Source organism: Pelmatolapia mariae, linkage group LG23 (genome assembly GCF_036321145.2).
Source record: "Pelmatolapia mariae isolate MD_Pm_ZW linkage group LG23, Pm_UMD_F_2, whole genome shotgun sequence".
Lineage (NCBI taxonomy): Eukaryota > Metazoa > Chordata > Actinopteri > Cichliformes > Cichlidae > Pelmatolapia > Pelmatolapia mariae.
In genome coordinates this window covers 49,265,677-49,286,394 of record NC_086246.1, presented here as the reverse complement: position 1 = coordinate 49,286,394, position 20,718 = coordinate 49,265,677, and the positions used below count along the sequence as shown (strand labels likewise).

General features: G+C 44.1%; 1 protein-coding gene across 1 annotated transcript in view; it reads right to left on the bottom strand.

Annotated features, from left to right (window-relative positions):
• Nucleotides 1-4,269: 4,269 nt before the first annotated feature.
• LOC134620832 (cyclin-dependent kinase 4 inhibitor C-like) overlaps nucleotides 4,270-20,718 on the bottom strand; it is a 29,943-nt gene continuing 13,494 nt past the window's right edge. Inside the window, exon 4 of the mRNA XM_063467141.1 lies at nucleotides 4,270-4,367. Coding sequence (XP_063323211.1) covers nucleotides 4,364-4,367 — 4 coding nt within the window. The 3' untranslated portion in view covers nucleotides 4,270-4,363. The remainder of the gene's footprint in view (nucleotides 4,368-20,718) is intronic.

Below are 20,718 nucleotides of genomic sequence, written 5' to 3'. Positions count from 1 at the left end.
CCAATTAATGGCTAATCAATATTGTCCTAAACACAGTCCAAAAGATACAATAAGCCATATCAGTGTCTACTCTTTGCTATCATAGCCAAGTGGCTAACAGAGGTAAACAGAAGTTTTCCCAATCCCTACTAATAAATGTTATCTTGTTTCAGGATACACGTCGTACATAATACCTGCCATCATCCAATGACACATCTGCTTTCATGAATCTTTTGCTCGTTTCTCCTCTTCTTTTCTCTTTTTTTCTAAACTGAGCCCCTGATGGCTTTGATCTTTTCATCTCCATCTTCCACCAGTAATTTTGCAATAGAGTATCAACACCCAACCCGAGAATCACCACAACATAACCTAACAGACCCACACCTCAGTGCACAGATTCAGTTTGTATAGGTTTTTTTTCCTGGGATTTCGTACAACCCAGGAAAAAATAATACATACATAATGGGTTTGGATTGACAATATTATGAATGAAATGTGCTTTATTTGGAAGCACCCTGCCCCCCTCCCCTTTCGACAGGCTGTGTGTGAGACTACAGCACAGCAGCAGCAGCAGCAACTGCACCGAGGGCCCTCGCGCTCACTTTTCGAGTATATGTGTGTAATAGAATTTAGGAAACACATTGCTGCAAATTATAAGTCTATATCATGATGTCTAGTGCTTTTGTGTTTGTTGGTTTGTTTTTCTTTTGCGAGCTGGTTATTAGATGCCGCTCTAGCCACCTAGAGAATCCCCTGCCACCCCGCCCCTTTTGCTCGCAAACGGAGGGCGTCTTTACTCCCTGCAAATGGGCGGCAGAAACCCGACTGGTGCCCATGCAATCGCAAAAGTGCCTTAACGAAAAAGTTATCAAAATTTCTTTTCATCTTTTCTCATTACCCACAACTAAACCTACTCCTATCGGGCATAGGCTACTCACCTCTCTCTATCCACCTGCACTTTCAAACGAACACACACGTAAGCCTACAGGAATATCTGGAGCACAGCCAATCAGAGAGGTCCCGCCCTTGACTATCTCTGATTGGTTTAGACCATGATATGGCCATAATGTGTGTCTGTTGTTGACCACACGGAGACTTTTTTTTTCTTTACTGAAAAGGCTGGTCGCACCAGTTCTAAAATCTTTTTTAGTCGCACCATTGAGAAACGACACAGCAACACATGCAAAGAATATCAGAAAAGAAACATCTCCCGTCCCGCGGATGAGGGAAGTATCCTTGGGCAAGATACTAACCCCAAATTGCTCTCCAATGCATCCATTGGAGTATGAATGTGTATAAATGGTAGCTAGAAAGCACTAAGAAGCTTGGAAGACAATGCTTGTGTGAATAGGTGTGATTGGGTGAATGTGGCATGTTGCATAGTCCTTTGAGTACTCCGGGAGAATAGCGCCACATAAGAATCAGTCCATTTACCTTATACTTCCTTCAGTTAGAGTTATGATTCAACAATGGACAAAAGGCTCAGCAAAAATGGCATCCATGGCCAAACTCCAAGGAAAAAAAGAACACAAAGGCTCGGCTAACATTTGCCAAAAGCCATCATGATGATTCCCGAGACTTTCAGGAAGATATTTTATGGACTAAGGAGACCCAAGTTGAACTATTTGGATGTTTGTGTCCTATTAGACCTAGCATAAAACTAACAGCCTTTCATGAAAAGAACATCACGCCACCACTCAGTGTGGTAGTGTGATGCTCTGGTGCCACTTTGCTGCCTGAACCTGGACACCTCACTGTAATTGTCATCAGTAGCATTACTGTTTCTCTCTCTCTCTCTTTCGCCGGGGTGGAACTCTGTGGGTTCACGCCCTCGGCCCAAGCACCTGTGAAGAGGAAACACCTGAGTCTCATTATTGCTGTCAGCATTTAAGCTAAGAGATGGCAGCTACTCATCGCTGGATTGTTGTGTGACCCGCATCAGTGTAGCAAAGTATAGTGTGTAGCAGCACCTCGCATCAAGTTTTCAGATATCTCCCAATACAAACGCAGAAACAACTTAACACTGAAATTTATCAAAGTATTATTGCAACTCCCACGGACTTTATGCAGCTTATTCCAGTGCACGACAGACTGCTCTATACAGGTTACAGGGCATGACTCTGAGTGCATCTGACATTAATGCTACTGTGCACAGAGCTCCAAACAACTCCTGCAATGATAATTTATGGTACAGACCAGCAGTACATTACATAGTGTATAGCTCTTGTTACTTCTGCGCCTTCGTGCTAACGTATATGTTCTCTATATAGATTCCCTGGACCCGTCCCTGTGTTCCCTGAGAGGATTCCTTGTTGTGAGTGATTGGAGAGTGTCTAGCAGCGAGCAGTGAGTGACCCTGTCCTCCCCACCTTGGATTCCCTGGAGCCCATACCCCTATCACCTTTGTATATAGCACTATTCCCTGCACTGTCTGTACATACACCTGGTGAAACTTGTAATAAATTCCACTATGTTCAACTCAAGTTGGAGAGTCCTAAATGTGAATCCTCAGTGAACCGTGACAGTAATTGATGTAACCATGAATTCTGCTCGCTACCAGAAAATCCTGAAGGAGACTCTACAGTTATCAGTTGCTACCCTCAAGCTCAAAGGAATGTTTCAAAAATAAAAATAAATACAAAAAATAACAAATTTACTACACTGTATGTGTACATCTGTTAGTGTGATACTATGTGGCATTGCTTCAGCATTTCACGTATAAAGGGATGTGTTCAAATCCCCAAACACACCCAACGCTAGAAAGCAAATCACGTACCTTCAGCACAGCTGCACAAAATTTTGCTTAGTCACAAACACAGACTGAGGGCTTCTAATTAAAATACTCAACTTCACTCAGGTCTTTATTAGAGTTCAAGGCCTCGCTGAGGAAACATGAAAAAAACAAAACAAACCAGTTCAATCAGTGAACTCGAAAATAATATTTTAATTTCATAGCAGCATTATGTTTCCTTTACATTCAGAAACCCTGTTTTCTGGCACACAATGGACAGAACAAAACAAGAAAAAAAACCCCAACTGTCACGCCTGAAGCCTTAAAACTCACAAAGCTATAAAACATTCAGAGCTTCTAATTAAAATAACCAAACTCACAGGAACTTTTCATGAATTCTTTGGATTTTTTTAAAAACCTACTAAAGATTTAAAGAAGGTTTTCTTATCTAATAGATTATGTGTATTAATGGTTACTTGCAAAATCTTTCCTCATTGCTAAGCATAAATATGACTGTGTGTCAGGGGTCCTGGGTCGTTGACCCAGTGTTTTCAGTTTATTCATGTTCTCTCTTTAGTTTCCATATGTTCACATTTCCGGTTTCATTATGTTAGCTCTTGGTCATCCTCTGTGTTATTAGTTAGATTATGTTCAGCTGTGTTCTCACTGGTCCCTAATCACCATCATTAGCCAATGTATTTGGTCAGAGGGCCCGGTGGCGCCAGTGTCCGGCAGCCTCGCCTCTGTCAGTGCGCCCCAGGGTGGCTGTGGCTACAGTGTAGCTTACCATCACCAGTGTGTGAATGGGTGGATGACTGGACGTGTAAAGCGCTTTGGGGTCCTTAAGGACTAGTAAAGCACTATACAAATACAGGCCATTTACCATGTATTTAAACCCTCAGTTTCTCTCTGGTCGTCTGCTTGTCATTGTCTACTCCGCACATGTCAGTCAATCTGCCAGTTGTTTCAGTCTTCTAGCCAGCCGTCTTATGTTTAGCTCATCCCGTTCATTACAATAAACTGCATCAACCCTCACCGTGAGTCCTGCGTTTGGGTCCTTTCCTCTCTTCCTCTCATCCACCCTGACAATATGATGTGCTCAAGGAAAATAACAAAACAGACAATACAGAAGAAGAAAATTGCACGTGTGATTTATTTGCAGTGTGCACAAAAAAAGGAAGACTGTTCTTAGGTGACAATTAGATGATACACTTTGATGGTTGCTGTTTGGTACAACATAATTTTGTACTAACTTTGAAGCATTAGATAAATGTTAGCCCAGAAACAAAGGTGCCAGGTGTTTTCTGAGAGCTTTCATTGATGACCAGAACATAACACCACCAAACAAAATGCATGGTATTAGTAAATGCATAAAAATAACAACACAAAAACACTTATGCACTCAATTTCACTGTTTTTCCAATAACCATATGGAACAGTTACATTCTCTGATTTAGTAAGCAAGTGTTGCTAAGTATTCTTTCAACTAGACTGCGAATATAATAACCAGATTTTTGTACTTTAGTTTTTGTAGCGCTAATTACTTTTTTTGAACTTATCGATGTGTTCAGTGTCCCGGGAAAAGTGTCCAGGAAACAAAAGATCAGAAGAAGAAGCTTTCCAAACGGATTCCAGGCTCTCTTAATCACATCCTTACCTGTGGGAGACAAATGTGAAAGTTCATGTCACATATTTAACCTCTGTAATCATGCATAAGTGCGGTCACATGAGAATCTCTTAATTATTGCTTTTGCTCCATAAACAAACAAACAAAACAAAAACTGAGGTAAAATCAAAATCGCGTTCGCTCTGCTGCGCAGGTTCAGCTGCCAGTCCTGTTTGAGGAAAAAAAATGAACGCACTGACATCTGACTGCTGATTTGAGCTGATTTCAGAAAGAACAGCTTTAACACAGCGACCTCCGGTTTCCTCTAAAAATGAACTGACATAAAAAGCCCGTGAGCTCAGGCCGTGCCCCCTCAGCTGATACACTTCAAATACAAGTTACATTAATTCAAATTCCGGTAATGAAGAACTTAAACAACCGTATCACCGGTAGGTGATTCCCAGCTCAGTGTAATTATTTGCTTCACAGCGGTTTAGTTCTTCTGCAGCGATCGCGATGACCAACATGACTGTGCAGCTCAGACTTTGGGAAGCACCCCTCACGTCCCTCTGAAACCTACACTGAAAAAAGAGCATGTTGGATTTACTTAATTCAATAGTGGACATTGGTTGCACACAATTTGTTCTGCTTTGGGAGAAACTTAAACAACGGAGTTAAATCAACACAACTTATTTATATTCAATAAACCTGTGAATTTTGTGTTGATAAAACATGATTGAAACATGTTTAGATGAAGTTGAGCTCTTGGAATATTTGAATCCTTCACAGTTTTGTCATTTTATTTCAACACTATTCAATAACTTTTACCCCAAAACTACTTGGTCACTTAAATACTACAAGTTGTCTTCATATTACACAATGGTCTAGTTAACATAAAAATTGAATGGATTTACGACAACTATCATCCTCCTATCTTTATCCAAGTTTCAGGGGCATAAACCCCAAAGTGTTAGGTTACGAGGCAGGGTACACCCTGGACAGCTCACCAGTCTGTCACATAGAGACAAGCAACCATTTGCATTCATATTAGGGCTGGGCGATATGGCCTAAAATCCATATCACGGTATAATTTGAAGCATGTGCGGTAACGATATATATCGCGATATATTCTTTTCTTCTGTATAACGTATTTTACACACTATAAGGCGCACTTAAAATCCTTTAATTTTCTCAAAAAAATCGACAGTGTGCCTTTTGTATGAATTCTGGTTGTGCTTACTGACCTTGAACCGATTTTATGTAGTACACGGCGCGCAGAAATCTGTCAAAAAATGTTTTAGTACGGCTTTGGTAAGCTGTGAAGGCGCACCACTTGATGGATTGTTGGAGCATTACGGCTACCGTAGTCAGGAGCCTCGCGGAGTAATCTGGGTCCTAAACTCCGTCAGCTACAGGTCCAAAAGTCAAACAAACACTGCGGCATCACTGAGCTAAAAACTGTTCATCTTTAATAAAATGATCAGCGTGGCTGCTTTACCAGGTGTAACAATTAAGTTTAACATCCAGGCATCCATGAAAACAGAATTTATTAAATTCAACGGAGTTAGAATTTAGCAGGAAGTTAGCTCGCTAGCTTCCACCTAAACATGATATAGCATGTTCTGACTGAGAGATTTCTGAAACAATTAAAACGTACAGCTCTGCTATCACTTCCGACATAAATGAAGACAGAAAACTAAACAGCAGTAACGTTTGTAGGGTTACTGAAGTTGGACTAGCTGGTATATAATGATGTGCTACGTGAACGCTAGCAACACAGCTATGTTAGCATAACATTAGCACAGTGAAGCTGGAGGATGAACGCTAACTTTTTTCCACTCAATAAAAGTTAACGTGAGGGTTCCCGATGGTTAGGGACAAATGCAGTCACATGGCAGGATGCTGTAAACGGACCAAACTTCAGTCAGGAGAACAACTGAGATAATCCATCTACAATACGAGGTTAGTCATTAATATACTGCAACAACATGGGAATAGAGCAGCTGCCAGAGAATTCAGCACTAATGAATCAATGGTACAGAAGTGGAGGAAGCGCAGTTTTTGGCTTTCCCCATATTCCAAAAGTGCTTCGTTTCTTTGCTATTACTTTCACCAAGCATAATTTGCAGATGATATTGTTTGCAGCCGCTGCAATGCTTTCGACCAAAACAGGCGCAGCTTGATGACACCATTAACATGCGCTATCGCGGTAGAGCGGTATAGTCAAAATCTCTACCGTTGGCCAACTTTATATCGTTTCTACTGTATAACGTTTATACTGCCTACCCTTTACATTTACCCTTTAGAATCACCAATTAACCTAAACTGTAATAAGTGCATGACTTTTAACCAGAATACCCAGAGAGAACCTACTGCAAGCTAACCAGATTGTGGATTTGAACCCAGGACCTTCTTGCTGTGAGGCAAGAGCACTAACCATCACGCCACCAAGTTGTCAATGCAGGCTTAAAAAAAGTAGGAAATCTATGATTTCAAGGCTTGATGCAGGATTTTCTGTATGTTTTTGTCCTTGACAGGATCAACCACAATAAATAGCGATAGCATACACGTGGTGTGTGTGTAGTTGTTTGCCTCTTATAACCAATGTTCTGTCTAAGCTGCGCGTGTGCGCAATTGCGCACTGATGGCACGGTCTCTGCGCAGAAAAAAATCTGCATTGCGCACACAAAAAAAAAAAAAAAAAAAAATCTAACCAGAATTGAAATTAAATTAAATACGTTAACAATTCTGTTTTGCAGTGTTAGTCAGTAAGTGACTGGCTGCTCCAGTATTGGATTAGAACAATGCCACCTTATCCCATAGTCCAGCCAATCACGCAATTCACATGCACGTATATGAGCAGCTAATCAACGTCGTTGACAGGCTACGACAGCGTCCTTATGTGCCGACACCGGTGTTTTAGCTAGCAAAGCGGCGTGGCTGATGTGGAGTGAAGACACGTTAATGACAACGTGTACAACCATTGGAGATGTGAGCAGGACAGACGGAACAATTGACGGAAAAAGTGTGGACTTTATACCAGTTTTTAAATTGTGTTGATAGGCCACGTAAAACCAGAGTTATGATAAAAATATCTGCAATGTTTGGTTTTCTTCCTGAATACTATCGTTGTTTATATTTACTGCGGGAAGAAACGGTAAAAACTGCGTTTTATAAGGAAAACGCTCAAAAGCACTCTCCGCCTGTGAGCAAAGATGAAACCAAAACACCGCCCACCATGTTGACCAATCAAAACATGGCATTTAGTGGTTAAGAAATGGGAGGAAGTTTTAGGAGTGACGGCGGTTTTGAGATGTGAGAGATTTGCGACGTTTAGCGCAAATCTTGTGAAGTTAGTGTGTAGTGTAGTCAATAGTTGTGTTTTCAAAATTGGAGTTCAAGTTATTTTTACTTCCAATAGTGTTAACATACTACACAGGTTATGAACAAGATTTTTTTTAAATTTTCATTGTAAGTGGGCTAAAGCACTTAATTAAAAGTAGTCTAACATAAATGTAAATACTGTAATTTGATTATTTTAATAAACCATGTAACTTGGATGGATTCGATGCTGGCGTGACCACAGTGCACACGTCTGCTGTTGCTCACAGTGGTCAGAGTGACCGCTCGGGGAGTTTGTGTGTTCGCTCAGACACATGAAAAATTAGAGGGAACATTGGTTATAACTCCAGTGATTTTCCTGCAGTTTGAAATCTCATATGATCTTGTGAATTTCATAAATTCAGCAACTAACCACTCTTAGTAGATTGTTGTTGTTGAGATGATATGATACAAACTAAGTTGTTGAATTTCATACAGATCCTACATGATTTAATTATGTTCACCAAAGAAACATGAAATTATTTTGTTCAAATTAAAAATTAGACTTTTGTAAATGTAACAACCACCCAATTTCCTTTTTTCGGTATACAGAAAAAAGTAGAGGCGGCTGCTTGACTTGACTGAGATGGACACCTTCCTCAAACCATGATCCAAAGCGCGCGAGACGAATTCACGTGTAGTGTCGCGAGATTTAACATTGCTATATTATTGACTTACTTCACTCGAACATGGTATGAACAACTTAATCTACCCTCTCTGCATATCATGTAGTTTCTACACTATATAGTTATACTTAACTTTAAAGCATTAGGCAATTGTGTTAAATACATGCGAGATGCTTACATAAAACCAAGAGATGTGTAGTTGTTGCTGTTCTGAGAGTCTATGGTGCATGTGGTGTGATATGCCCATGTAGAAAGGACGGCACTGCAACGCTGGACTTGCCCTTACTCTGGGCTCCCTCTTTATTCTGGCAACTGGTACAAAGAAAACAGCCCACAGTCGTCATCAACAGTGTGAAAAGCAACTACAACATTCAGTTCACCAGCTTGGGAGTATTTTCCTTTTTTTTCCAAAAATAACACTTAACAAAAGACTAATATATATTTCTACAACACAACATTGTCAAAGTCTTTCTTTAAAAGTTCTAGCTGAAACCAAATGTGTGATCATATAGTGGCAGTATTATTTATTTATTTTTCTCCTTATGGCAACTGAGAGATGAGAGACATATCTCCTTTTTCCCTAACCAGCAATAACATATTAAAAACAGCTTTTCTATAATAAAACAAATATCATTCTTCATTGTTGAGTTTGTAATTAGGTAGCGGAGGCGACGTCTGGGTTCAACACTTTATTTCAGGCTTCACAGCGGCACTCCATCTTTGTTACCTCGCTCTACTTTCTTCTTCTCCCCTCTCTCTTACCCAGCCTCATTAGCGGCACCCCTGGTCTGACAGGGTAACAGCATGTAATAATTTGCCTCCTTTATTATAGAACCTTGTAAACACAACATCCCCGCCTTTACTCAAATAATACTCACTCCCTTGCAGCACAACATGAAACATTCAACAGCCTTTTACTTTTGAGGCGATTAGTAACTTCAGAACAGTTTTATATATATTCTGATAAAAGAACTGTAATGGCAAAGTAAACCGTGCCTGGATCAACCCTGAATCAAGGAACAAAACATCTGCCTTCTTCTCAGCTTATCAGAAGTCACAGCTGGAATTAAAGATAGGTAATGAAACTCAAATGCACTTTTCATTCACAGTCATTTCTCCTTTCTTTTTGCCTCTGAACTATTTCATAACAAAGTCATTTGTCCATCTTGGTGGTTGTCTGTCCCTCTGCACTGTCTGTGCTGAGCTGATGTTTTCCCCCTCTGTATCAGCTCTTTGTGTGTGTTTTGAGTTCTCTGGGACGAGTGAGAGACGTGCTGCATTCCATCTTCCCCCATCGCTGAGGACGAAAGAACTCTCACCCGTCTGCTGCTGTACCTCCAGCGGCTTGGCGTATTGTGGCTCGCCTTTTCCCACATGGAATGGCTTCCGTACTCTCACTGAAGCACCCACAGTCACTTTAGTAGGTTTAGCACCTCTCTTTCTGTCTGTATAAAGTGCACTTCTTTTCTGTGTCAATGTCACTTTGGATCTGATGTGGTCATATTGTCCAGCATCCTTCGGTGTTGGCAGGATGTTGAGTTTAGTCCCCTTTCCAGCTCTTCCTCTGAGGAGCTGGAAAGGGGACTCACCGGTTGTAGCTCGATAATTTTGAAGCAGTTCTGTAACCACAGTTTTCCATGGTCGCTGAGTAGCTTGTGCTGTCTGTATAGAGTCCTTCAGTACTCTATTAAAGCGCTCCACACATCCATTTGCTTGAGGATGATAGACCCTTGTCCTGATGTGTGTTATGCCCCTTTCAGCGAGAAACTCAGCAAAGGCAGCTGATGTGAACTGCGGACCATTATCAGTTGTAATTTCAGAAGGGTTTCCTTCACGGGCGAAAATAGAAGTCAGGAATGCAATCACTGTTGCAGTTGAGGCGTTTGGTGTGAATGCGACTTCAGGCCACTTACTGAAATAGTCAACTAGTGTGATGGCAAATCTGCAGTCATAGGCTCCGTGTTCAAACGGACCAACAATGTTGACGGCAACATGTTGAAACAGACCCCCTGGGAATGTGATGGGTTGTAACGGTGCAGGTGAAACAGCTGCTGTCTTGTCACATGATTAGCAGGTTGTGCATGTGGACAATATTTCGTGGACCAGCTCATCCATGTTTGGCCACCAATATAGATCTTTAAGGCGTTGTTTGGTTCGGACCATGCCTTGATGTCCTTCATGGGCTAGGTGCACTACTTTTCCTCGCAGAGATTTGGGAACGATCAGCTGTGTTCCTCTAAATATCAGCGGTGACTCTGCTGCCAGTTCATGTCGGACCAGGAAGTAGGGTTTCACGTCCTCTGGTAAGGATTTGCTTACTTTCGGCCAGCCCGAAAGAACGATCTGTCTTAGTTTTGTTAATTCAGGACAGTCTTCACATTCTGCTTTGAAGTCAGCCAGTGGAAGCGCTGTTTGCTGAAATTTCTCCTCAGCTATCTCTGTGATTAAGTCCTGTTCAGAGTCTTCACTTGTGTTTGTGGTATGCAGGGGAACACGGGACATACAGTCAGCTATAACGTTTTGGCTTCCTGGACGGTACTCCAAGTCATACTGGAAACACATCAGTGTGGCTGACCAACGTGCTATCCTCATACCCGCTCTGTTTATCCCCTTAGTACTTAACAGGGTGGTGAGGGCCTGGTGATCAGTTCTCAGAGTAAATCTGCGTCCCCATATGTACGTCCTCCATCTTTCGACCGCCCATACGCAGGCGAGGACTTCTTTTTCTATTTCCTCTCGGCTGGGGACAGGGTACGGGAACCAAACGCAACAACCCATTCCTCATTGTTTGAGTTCATCTGGGTCAGAACAGCTCCAAGACCATAATCTGACGCATCAGTGGTGATGAACGTTGGCAGATTTGGGTTGAAGATTGCCAGTGCTGGGCTTTTTAGTAGCATTTCCTTCAGTTTGTTGAAGCTTTCATTTGCTGTATCAGTCCATTGAAGTTCAGCCGTCTGACTTGTCCGAAGTAGCTCATGGAGTGGTTCAACCACAGTTCACAGTTACATAGTTTGGTAGGAATTTGTTGAACCAGGAAGTCAAGCCTAAGAAGGAACGAAGAGCAGCCATGTCCTTTGGTGCAGGAGCTTTGGCGATGGCAGTCAGGTGGTCTGGGCTGGGGCTCAGGCCATCCTTGGAAATGACGTGTCCCAGGAACGGAATAGATGTCTGTCCAAATGAACTTTTGTTGAAGTTGATCTGCAGACCGACATCCTTCAGGCGTTGGAGGACGGCCTGTAACCGTTCATCATGCTCTTCTTTGGAACGTCCATACACTATTATGTCATCCAAGTAGTTCTGTACTCCTGTCTGGTCTCGCAGGACTGTTTGCATCATCTTTTGGAAGGCAGAAGGGGCTGAAGCAAGTCCAAATGGGACTTGGGTAAACTGGAAGAGTCCTTCATGGGTTATGATGAAAGCTGTGAGGCTTCGGCTATCAGGGTGAAGAGGCAGTTGGTGGTAAGCTGAAATTAAACCAATCTGGCTAAAATGTGTAGCCCCAGCCAGCTGTGAGAACACCCTCCATGTGAGGAAGAGAGTAACAGTCCATGATCACACTCCTGTTAGGTTCACGCAGATCCACACAAAATCTTAAGTCTCCCTTACTTTTTCTTCCAACCACTAGAGGACTCACCCATTCAGCTGCATCCACTGGTTCGATGATGCCTGCTTGGAGTAGATGTTTCAATTCAGCTGACACCTCCTCACGTATGCTGAGTGGTAGACGCTGCAGTTTTTGACGAACCGGCTGTCTTGTTCACTTGAACTTTGTGGATGAACCCTTTAACAGCTCCGAGATGATGAGAAGAAGAAGAATCAATGTTATTCACCATGCATGTTTGTTGACTGGCTGGTGATCCCCTTGCAGGATCCTCTCCTTTGTTGATGACTTTTCCAGCAATGATATCAATGTTAAGTGCTTTAATTAAGTCCAACCCCAGCAAAGGTGATCCATCTTTAACTATGAAGAATGATCCTGGCACTTTTCTGTCATTGTTTGCAACCCTCACTGAAGCCTGTAGGCAGCCAATGGCAGGCAAGTCACTTATTGCATAAGTGACGAGCTTAACTTTTGGTTCAATCAAAGCACAGGGTGCAAAATGTTCTTTGTAGATGGCTTCTGGAAGGATAGATACTGAAGCTCCTGTATCCACAATTAACTCCAGAACCTGAGAGTTTCCCTGTGGTGTTTCAATGTTCATTTTGCATCTAATCTTATCACCTGCTGCAGTTATCAGTTTGTGATCATCAACACATAAAACTGTAAACTCAGGAACGACTACTTCCCTGACCACTGCTACAGCTGATTTACAAACTCTGGCGAAGTGCCCTTTTTTGCTGCATTTATCACATTTCACTTTGGCTGCTGGACAGTTTTTATCATTAGCCAGGTGTTTCTCAGATCCACATCTGAAACAATGACGCTGTTGCTCTTTATCACTTGCCTTTTTGTGCCATTCTTTAGATGTAGGCCCCCGAGCTTGAGCTGGTCGCGCTCCTCTTTTTCCCCGAAGACGTGCGTCCTTCACCTCCACAGCTTGTACTGCAGCAGTCTGGGCCGTGGGCGCAGCAGAGAGGAGTGTAGCATTCTTGACCGCAGCCTCCACTTGACACGCAATAGTAACTGCCTTGTCCAATGTAAGGTCCTCCTCCAGCAGCAATTTATCTTTAACAACACTGAGATTAGCATTAGCAACAAGTTGATCCCGAATCATTTCACCCTTCATTACTCCAAAACCACATGGCGCAGCTAACGCTCTGAGGGCGGCAACATACTGGGTCACAGTTTCATCAACCCGCTGAACTCGCTGTCTGAATGTGTGCCTGCATGCCACTACATTCACTTTAGGGACAAAGTGGTTTTCAAGCGCAGTCATGGCTTCAGCAAACGTTGTACCTTGATTCGGCAGCGTGTAGAACAGTAGTTGTCCCTCTGGTCCCAACCAATGTAATAAGACGGCTCGTCGTCTCGCCTCCGGCCATGCATCTCCTGTAGCATTTATCACTAGCATGTAGTTCTCAAAGAATTTGCGCCACGTCATAAACGGTATCGGCGGCTCACCCGCATGTTGCAAAAAGGGCGGTGGCTCGGTACTGAAGCGCTCATCCTCGTCGCCAATTTGTTGAGTTTGTAATTAGGTAGCGGAGGCGACGTCTGGGTTCAACACTTTATTTCAGGCTTCACAGCGGCACTCCATCTTTGTTACCTCTCACTACTTTCTTCTTCTCCCCTCTCTCTTACCCAGCCTCATTAGCGGCACCCCTGGTCTGACAGGGTAACAGCATGTAATAATTTGCCTCCTTTATTATAGAACCTTGTAAACACAACATTCATCATTTTGTATACAACAGCATCAACTAAAACTTAACTTACTTAACAGCGCTTATCTGGTACAAAGAATACAGCACACAGTCGTCATCAACAGTGTGAAAAGCAACTGCAACATTCAGTTCTGTTAACAAGGATTAGAACAATTACAGTCTCATAGAGAAACAGAGCTGAGTGCAACTCTCCCCTTCACTTTTTGCAATTTTTATCGAACCACTAGCGGCAGCATTTAGACAGGCCACAACAATTAAGGGCATAAAATGTAAGAACGTAGAACATAAAATCAGTCTCTATGCAGATGATGTGTTGCTTTTTCTGCAAAACTCACAAACCAACCTTTCTGAGGTAATTACTCTAATAAACCGGTTTTCAAGAGTTTCAGATTATTCAATTAACTGGTCAAAATCTACAGTTCTTCCCATTAACTGCTCCTTCCATAACTCTTCTTCTGCCCCACTACAATCTGGAAACATTAAATATTTGGGTATTAATGTTTCTCCTAAGCTTTCAGACTTAACTAAATTAAACCACATCCCACTTCTTAAGAAAGTAGAAGGTGATCTGACTAGATGGAAATCTTTACCCATATCACTCATGGGAAGGGTCGCCACTATAAAAATGATGATCTTGCCAAAAATAAATTACTTATTTTTAATGATCCCTAACAAACCATCACAAGATTGGTTCAGATCTCTGGATTCATATATTTCTAAATTCCTTTGGAAAGATAAACCCCCGCGTATCAGCTTAAAAACGCTACAAAGAACTAAGGATAAAGGAGGATTAGATCTGCCTAATTTTCAACAATACTTTTTAGCCAACAGGCTTCAGTTCATTTCAGAATGGTTAAAACATACCCTCTTAGATGAGCCCTGGCTAGATGTTGAACAGGCACTATGCAATGATCTAGAGATTTCAGACCTACCATTTATCAGCTCAAACATCAAAAGATATGAATGCTTCAAAAGTGTTAACATCAGCTCTTCTCTGACAGCATGGTGGGAGTTTCTAAAAATAACGGAGTCTTCATTAATCCCATGCAAACGTACACCTATCTGGAATAACCCTGACATATTACAAAACAATAATATGATTAATTTTCCAGAATGGAGTTGTAAAGGAATTAAATACTTAGAACATATATTAGAGGGAACAGAATTTATTTCATTTGACAGACTAGTTGCACAATATGGGATCAACAAGAAAAGGTTTTTAGAATATCAACAAATTAAATCCATAGTAAAAAAGAAATTTTACCCCAGTCAAGCTGAATTACAAACACCACCAAGTGTGGTACATTTTCTTACTCTTAAATCCCCCAAATTATTATCTAAAATATACAGAACACTTTCTAAAATAGATGTATCAGTATCCCTTCCTATTGCAAAGTGGGAAGCAGATTTATCAGTAAGCTTAGACCAAAACTTCTGGTCTCAGGTATGCTTAAAAACCTTTAAATTGATTAAAAATCCCAGTCTGCAATTAATACAATACAAAATACTACATAGAGTGCACTATACTGGTCATCGGATGTTCAAGATGGGCTTTACATCTTCCAACAACTGCTCACACTGTCAAGGCAATACACCAGACAATTACATCCACGCTCTTTGGTTCTGTTCACCAGTTCAGAAGTTTTGGCGCAGGATATGTGAAGACTTATCAAAGTGTCTGAAATGTAAAATTCCAGCCTCCCCTTTAGTGTGCTTGTTGGGAAAATTGGATGATGTCACTACAGAAACTAATACAGTCCACATGGTTTTTACTGCCCTATGCATCGCCAAGAAAACGATCCTCATGAACTGGAAAAATAAAAATAATCTTAATTCTAGCCAATATAGAAACCATCTAATAGATCACATTAGTCTTGATACAGCCTCTGCCACCACATTAGATCAATCCCTCTGGGCTCCTTTGATCGGCTCCGTCACCTAGAGGGGGTGGGGGGTCGTGGTTTGGTCCCGTCTTAGCTATTGTGGTTGATGTGGAGGTTGGGACGGGCTTAGGGCGCCTGGAGGACCCCTAGAGACGTTATCCCGGGAGGGCTCAACCCGGGGGGCTGTGGTCATAACCTGGTCAGTGGCTCTGGTCGCTCTTAGAGGGTGTTCTCCTCGTGGCTGCGTGCAGCGGGGGTTGGGGGATGGTCTGTGCTGGCGGACGTAGGTTACTGGCCTGGTGGCCTGGCTGCCCCTGAGTGGATCCGGGGCAGGCGGGGGGGCTTGGGGTTCGGGGGTGCTTCGTCTCCGTGATGGGGCTCTGGCTGGGCCTTGGGGCTTCGGTCCTAGTCGGTGTGTCGCCGAGGTTGTGGACGGGTGGGTGCACGGGGGCTCAGCCCTGGCGCAGGGGGCCTCTGGTGCATCGGCCTAACTGGGGGGCTCTTTAACTGGCGGGGAGGTTGTTCCATCCTTGCAGAAGTCCACTCTGCAGGTGGGGGAGAGACATAGGAGAGGTGGAGAACAAACCTAACCTGGGTGTCTGTTGTCTTGTGTAGTCTGGGAGATGATTGAATGTTAGGGTGGGTACAGTTTCCTCTGCGGTGGGGTAGGGTGGGCTTCCCTGGGTCCTGTGGGGCTTGGCGGTGCTGCTGCCGTAGGCCCCGGTCTGGATGGGCCTGGACTCCCTTGCCTTGGTGGGTGCCAGAGGACGGGGGTGCCTACTGGGGTCAGCGGGGGAGCTGGCCCTAGGGAGGAGCATCTTGCCCCTCCTTTCTTTTCCTCCCCATCCCCGGCTGCCTCCCTCTTCCCGCTCCACCACACCCACCCACACAGGTAGGGCCTTGGGGTGTGGGTGTGTCACCAGGGTGCAGGGGAGACATCCCCCCCTCTGTCCCCTTCTGGCCACCTGTGCCTCAATTTTATTCCACAACTTAGACATCCACATTATTCACACTGTCATAACACACACATATATATAGGGCCTTGAGGGTGACCACGCCAACGGCGTCCAGTGAATGGTCTGAGTATTCAACCATACCTCTGGCGCCGGTGCCCACCTCTCAATTTTAAATCCATGTAGACATTGAGGGTTCTCGGGAGGGGCCGTGCTAACACCTGCTGCTCTCCGGCAGCAGCACCATGCCCTCCCTTGTTTTAAATGCACTTTAGAACAACACGCAGCAACACTACACATGAGCGGGAGGAGGGAGGTATGGGGTCTTCACACACCCCCGTTCTCTGCCAGCCATCGGGGCGGGGGGCTGGGAGGAGGTGTTGGCTGACAGATTGGCCTCCCTGCTTCCGCGAGGCCTGGGGCGGTCTGCTTGCCTCCACCCCGGGGGGAAAGGGTCACATCTCTTGGGTCTGGGTGCCGTTTCCCCCTCTGGGGGCGAGGGTACCTGGACCCGGGGTATAGAGTATGTTTGGGGAGTGCGATTGTGTGTACATGTGCATATATGTCTATTCCTACGTTGGATGAGTGCTGAGTGTTTGTATATGTGTGCATGAGGGTGGGAATGCATGTTTGTGTCTGTGTGTGCCTGTTTGTCTGTGTCTATATGTCAGGTCGGGTCTTAGACTCCACCTCCCTGGGAACACCCAGGCCCTCCAAAATGTGGAGGCCTATCTCCCCTCACCACACTCCCTGCCGGTAACTGATGCACTCAGGGGTCGGTGCATTGGTGGTTCTTGGTGTCCGGGGCTGGGCGCTCAGGTATACACCAGCTCACTCCCGGTGGCTACTTGGCGGGGCCTGGTGCCTGTCGCTCGGTCAGGCCTCTTCCGGGGCAAAGGGGGCCCTCGAACCTCCGGCCTCGGGGCCTGCAGCTCGGTTCACTCTGGCACAGCTGGCTGCCGGCAGAGCCGGCGGGCACGCCGGTGCAGCCCCCTCTGGCTTCTGCTCTGTGGCTACTGGGTGACCCCTCGTCTGGGGATCTCCTCAGCCCTTCCCAGGAGGGTGGCACGGATGCCCCTCCGGTGGTACTCCTTGGGCTCTCGCACTCTGGGGTCCCTGGATGTCTGGAGCCTGGATCTCCTCCATGCCTGCTTCATGCCCTGGGGGACGGGGCTATGGCCCTCCACACCCTCTAGCAGACCGTTACATGGGGAAACCTTCTGTATACAAGCGCGCTGATCCACACGGGTGTGCACATGGGTGTTCACTGTTCGTAGACATAAACTACACCTTTCTTAGCTGCTACTTCAAAGCACATTGTGCGCTGTCTGTGCTGCACAACAACATTCAACATTTAGTATTTATTGCTGTTTACACTTAGCTAGATTAACATGATGGTGTTGTGTTTAGTATGTTACTTTGTTTTTTTTTTTTGCTTGTTTTCTATTCTTTTTCTCTCAACAGGTGATCCAGGAGATATTTTTTTTTCTCTTTGTCTTTGTAAGTGCCCTTTCTCACTGTCCCTTTTCCCTTCTGTTTTTCTTTTCCTTCCTCTCTTTCTTTCTCCCTTTCCTATCCCCCAATCATGTCTGTCTCATCTGTAACTACTGAAAATAAAATAAAAAAAGAGAAAAAAAAAAAAAAAAAAAAAAAAAAAGAAAGCACCCGACTCGATAACGAGTATTAGCTTAGCATGCTAACTAAAAATTCTACTCGGGAATAAAGTTACTACCGATGCATCAAAATGCCTGTAAGTTTCACGATACGTGCTAGTACTGCTTACAATCACAATACATGTTGACAATTACCACTATGAAAATGTTTTCATTAATACACATACAAAATTGACAACAGCATGGCTCACAAGCACCTACCACCAGCTTGGGAGTATTTTCCTTTGCTGAGGCATGTGCTGTGCAGCAATTTGGAACCTTAACAGTTGTGGTATTTGTCCACCAGGTGGCTCCAACTATTCACAAAGCACATCAATTTTGAGGAAATTCATTAAGCTGTTTTCCAACTCTGTTACAGATGGTCAATCCCCTTTTTTCCCCAGTGTAAAACCACGTACCCCTTGAGACATGTCAGCCTCAGCCGCATACCCCCTGCTACCAACAACTCTTAATTAGTGTCTATAATAGATTGCAATACCGCATGCATAAAAATAAATATTGCACAGTCGATTATTTCTCACTACCAAATGAATTTATTAACATATTTTAGTAATGACCCAATTTTAATCGTGACTTAATACTAGCAGTGTATCAAAAGATTTATCAGAATTAACCATTTTGTCAAGAGCGTAAAGATCAGATGCAAACTTTCATTAAACAGAACTTTATTTATGTGATGGATGTGCTTGGGCAGAGGCACACTGCTCTTAAATGTTTGGCTCAATTTGGGAAAGACTGAGTCTTAAATCGTTTTCCACAGAAAGTCCTGCTCTGTATTTTGTTTTCGTGTTTGTTAAAGCAGAAAATCCACTTTCACATAAGTATGTGGTGGCGAAAGGCATCGGTCTTGACAGCGCGCTTACCCAGCGCAGGCTGTTCAGTGCGAAATGACAGAAAAACATGCTGTGATGTTGAAGACGTTATTAGGCTGTGTTGCTGTGTTTTGGGTTTTGTTCGAAAAAGAATAACTTCATATAAGAAAAAATATATATATCACATATGCAGGACACCAACTAGTTTTTTAATTAAGCAGCAAGGCAGAACAAAATCAGGGCTGTATCAAGACACGAGGACTAAACCCCAATTCAACCAGACCCAGAACTAATCGGGAGTTAAAACAGGACTACAACAGTTGAAAATCAGGACTACTTTAGGACTTAACCAAAGCAGAACCAGAATCAAAACTAGATGATAGTAGCACTGAAAATCATCATAGATCTGCACTACACTGACAACACCTCTTTATTGTGGTAACATGAGACTGTAAACCACAGAGGCAGCACTGTGAAAACAGAAAACCTGAGTGTGCAGCTGGCAGAGAAAATAAACAGCTTCTTCGCCCGCTTTGAAACACCACAACAGCAGCACTCATCTGCTTCAGCCCTGCTCCCATCCTCATCCTCACCTGGTTCCTGCACCGCTCCATTCACTGTAACGGAACACGATGTCAGACGTGTGCTTCTAGCAGTGAACCCCAGGAAGGCGGCCGGTCCAGACGGAGTACCTGGCAAGGTACTAAGAGCATGTGCCCACCAGCTCACCCTCATCTTCACCAGACTCTTCAACCTCTCACTGGATCAGGCAGCCATCCCATCCTGTCTAAAATCAGCCACAATCATCCCAGTGCCGAAGAAGTCTCCCATCACCAGACTGAATGATTATCGCCCTGTGGCCCTCACACCGGTGATCATGAAATGCTTTGAGAGACTAGTCCTTCAGCACATCAAGGATTACCTCCCCCCAGAATTTGACCCCTACCAGTTTGCATACCGCGCAAACAGAATCCACAGAAGACGCCATCGCCACAGCCCTCTACACTGTGCTGAGTCACCTAGAGCAGCAGCAGAGCTACATCCGAATGCTCTTCGTGGACTACAGCTCAACCTTTAATACAATCATCCCGGACATCCTCATCACCAAACTGGTCTCTCTTGGCCTCCCTCCTCTCACATGTGCCTGGATAAAGGACTTTCTCACAAACCAGCCCCAGACTGTAAGACTCGGCCCTCATCTCTCCTCCACTCGCACACTGAGCACCGGCTCCCCACAAGGCTGTGTGCTGAGCCCCCTCCTGTATTCTCTCTACACCCACGACTGCAGTTCGACCCACAACAACAATCTCATCATCAAGCTTGCTGATGACACCACGGTAGTCGGACTCCTCTCAAAGAGAGACGAGGCAGCCTACAGAGAGGAAGTCCTGTAGCTGGCACTGAACACTAAACCAAAGAGGTCATTGTCGACTTCAGGAGGCACAGCACTGACTTAGCCCCCCTTTACATCAATGGGGAGTGTGTGGAGAGGGTCCACACCTTCCGGTTCCTTGGTGTCCTCATCTCTGCTGACATCTCCTGGACAGACAACATCTCAGTGGTCATCAAGAAGGCCCAACAGCGACTGCACTTCCTGAGGGTCCTCAGGAAGTACAAGCTGAACTCCAACCTGCTGCTGACCTTCTACCGCTCGTCCATTGAGAGCCTGTTAACCTACTGCATCACGGTATGGTACGGCAGCTGCACTAAGGCGGATAGAGTGAGGCTTCAGAGTGTAGTCAAGACAGC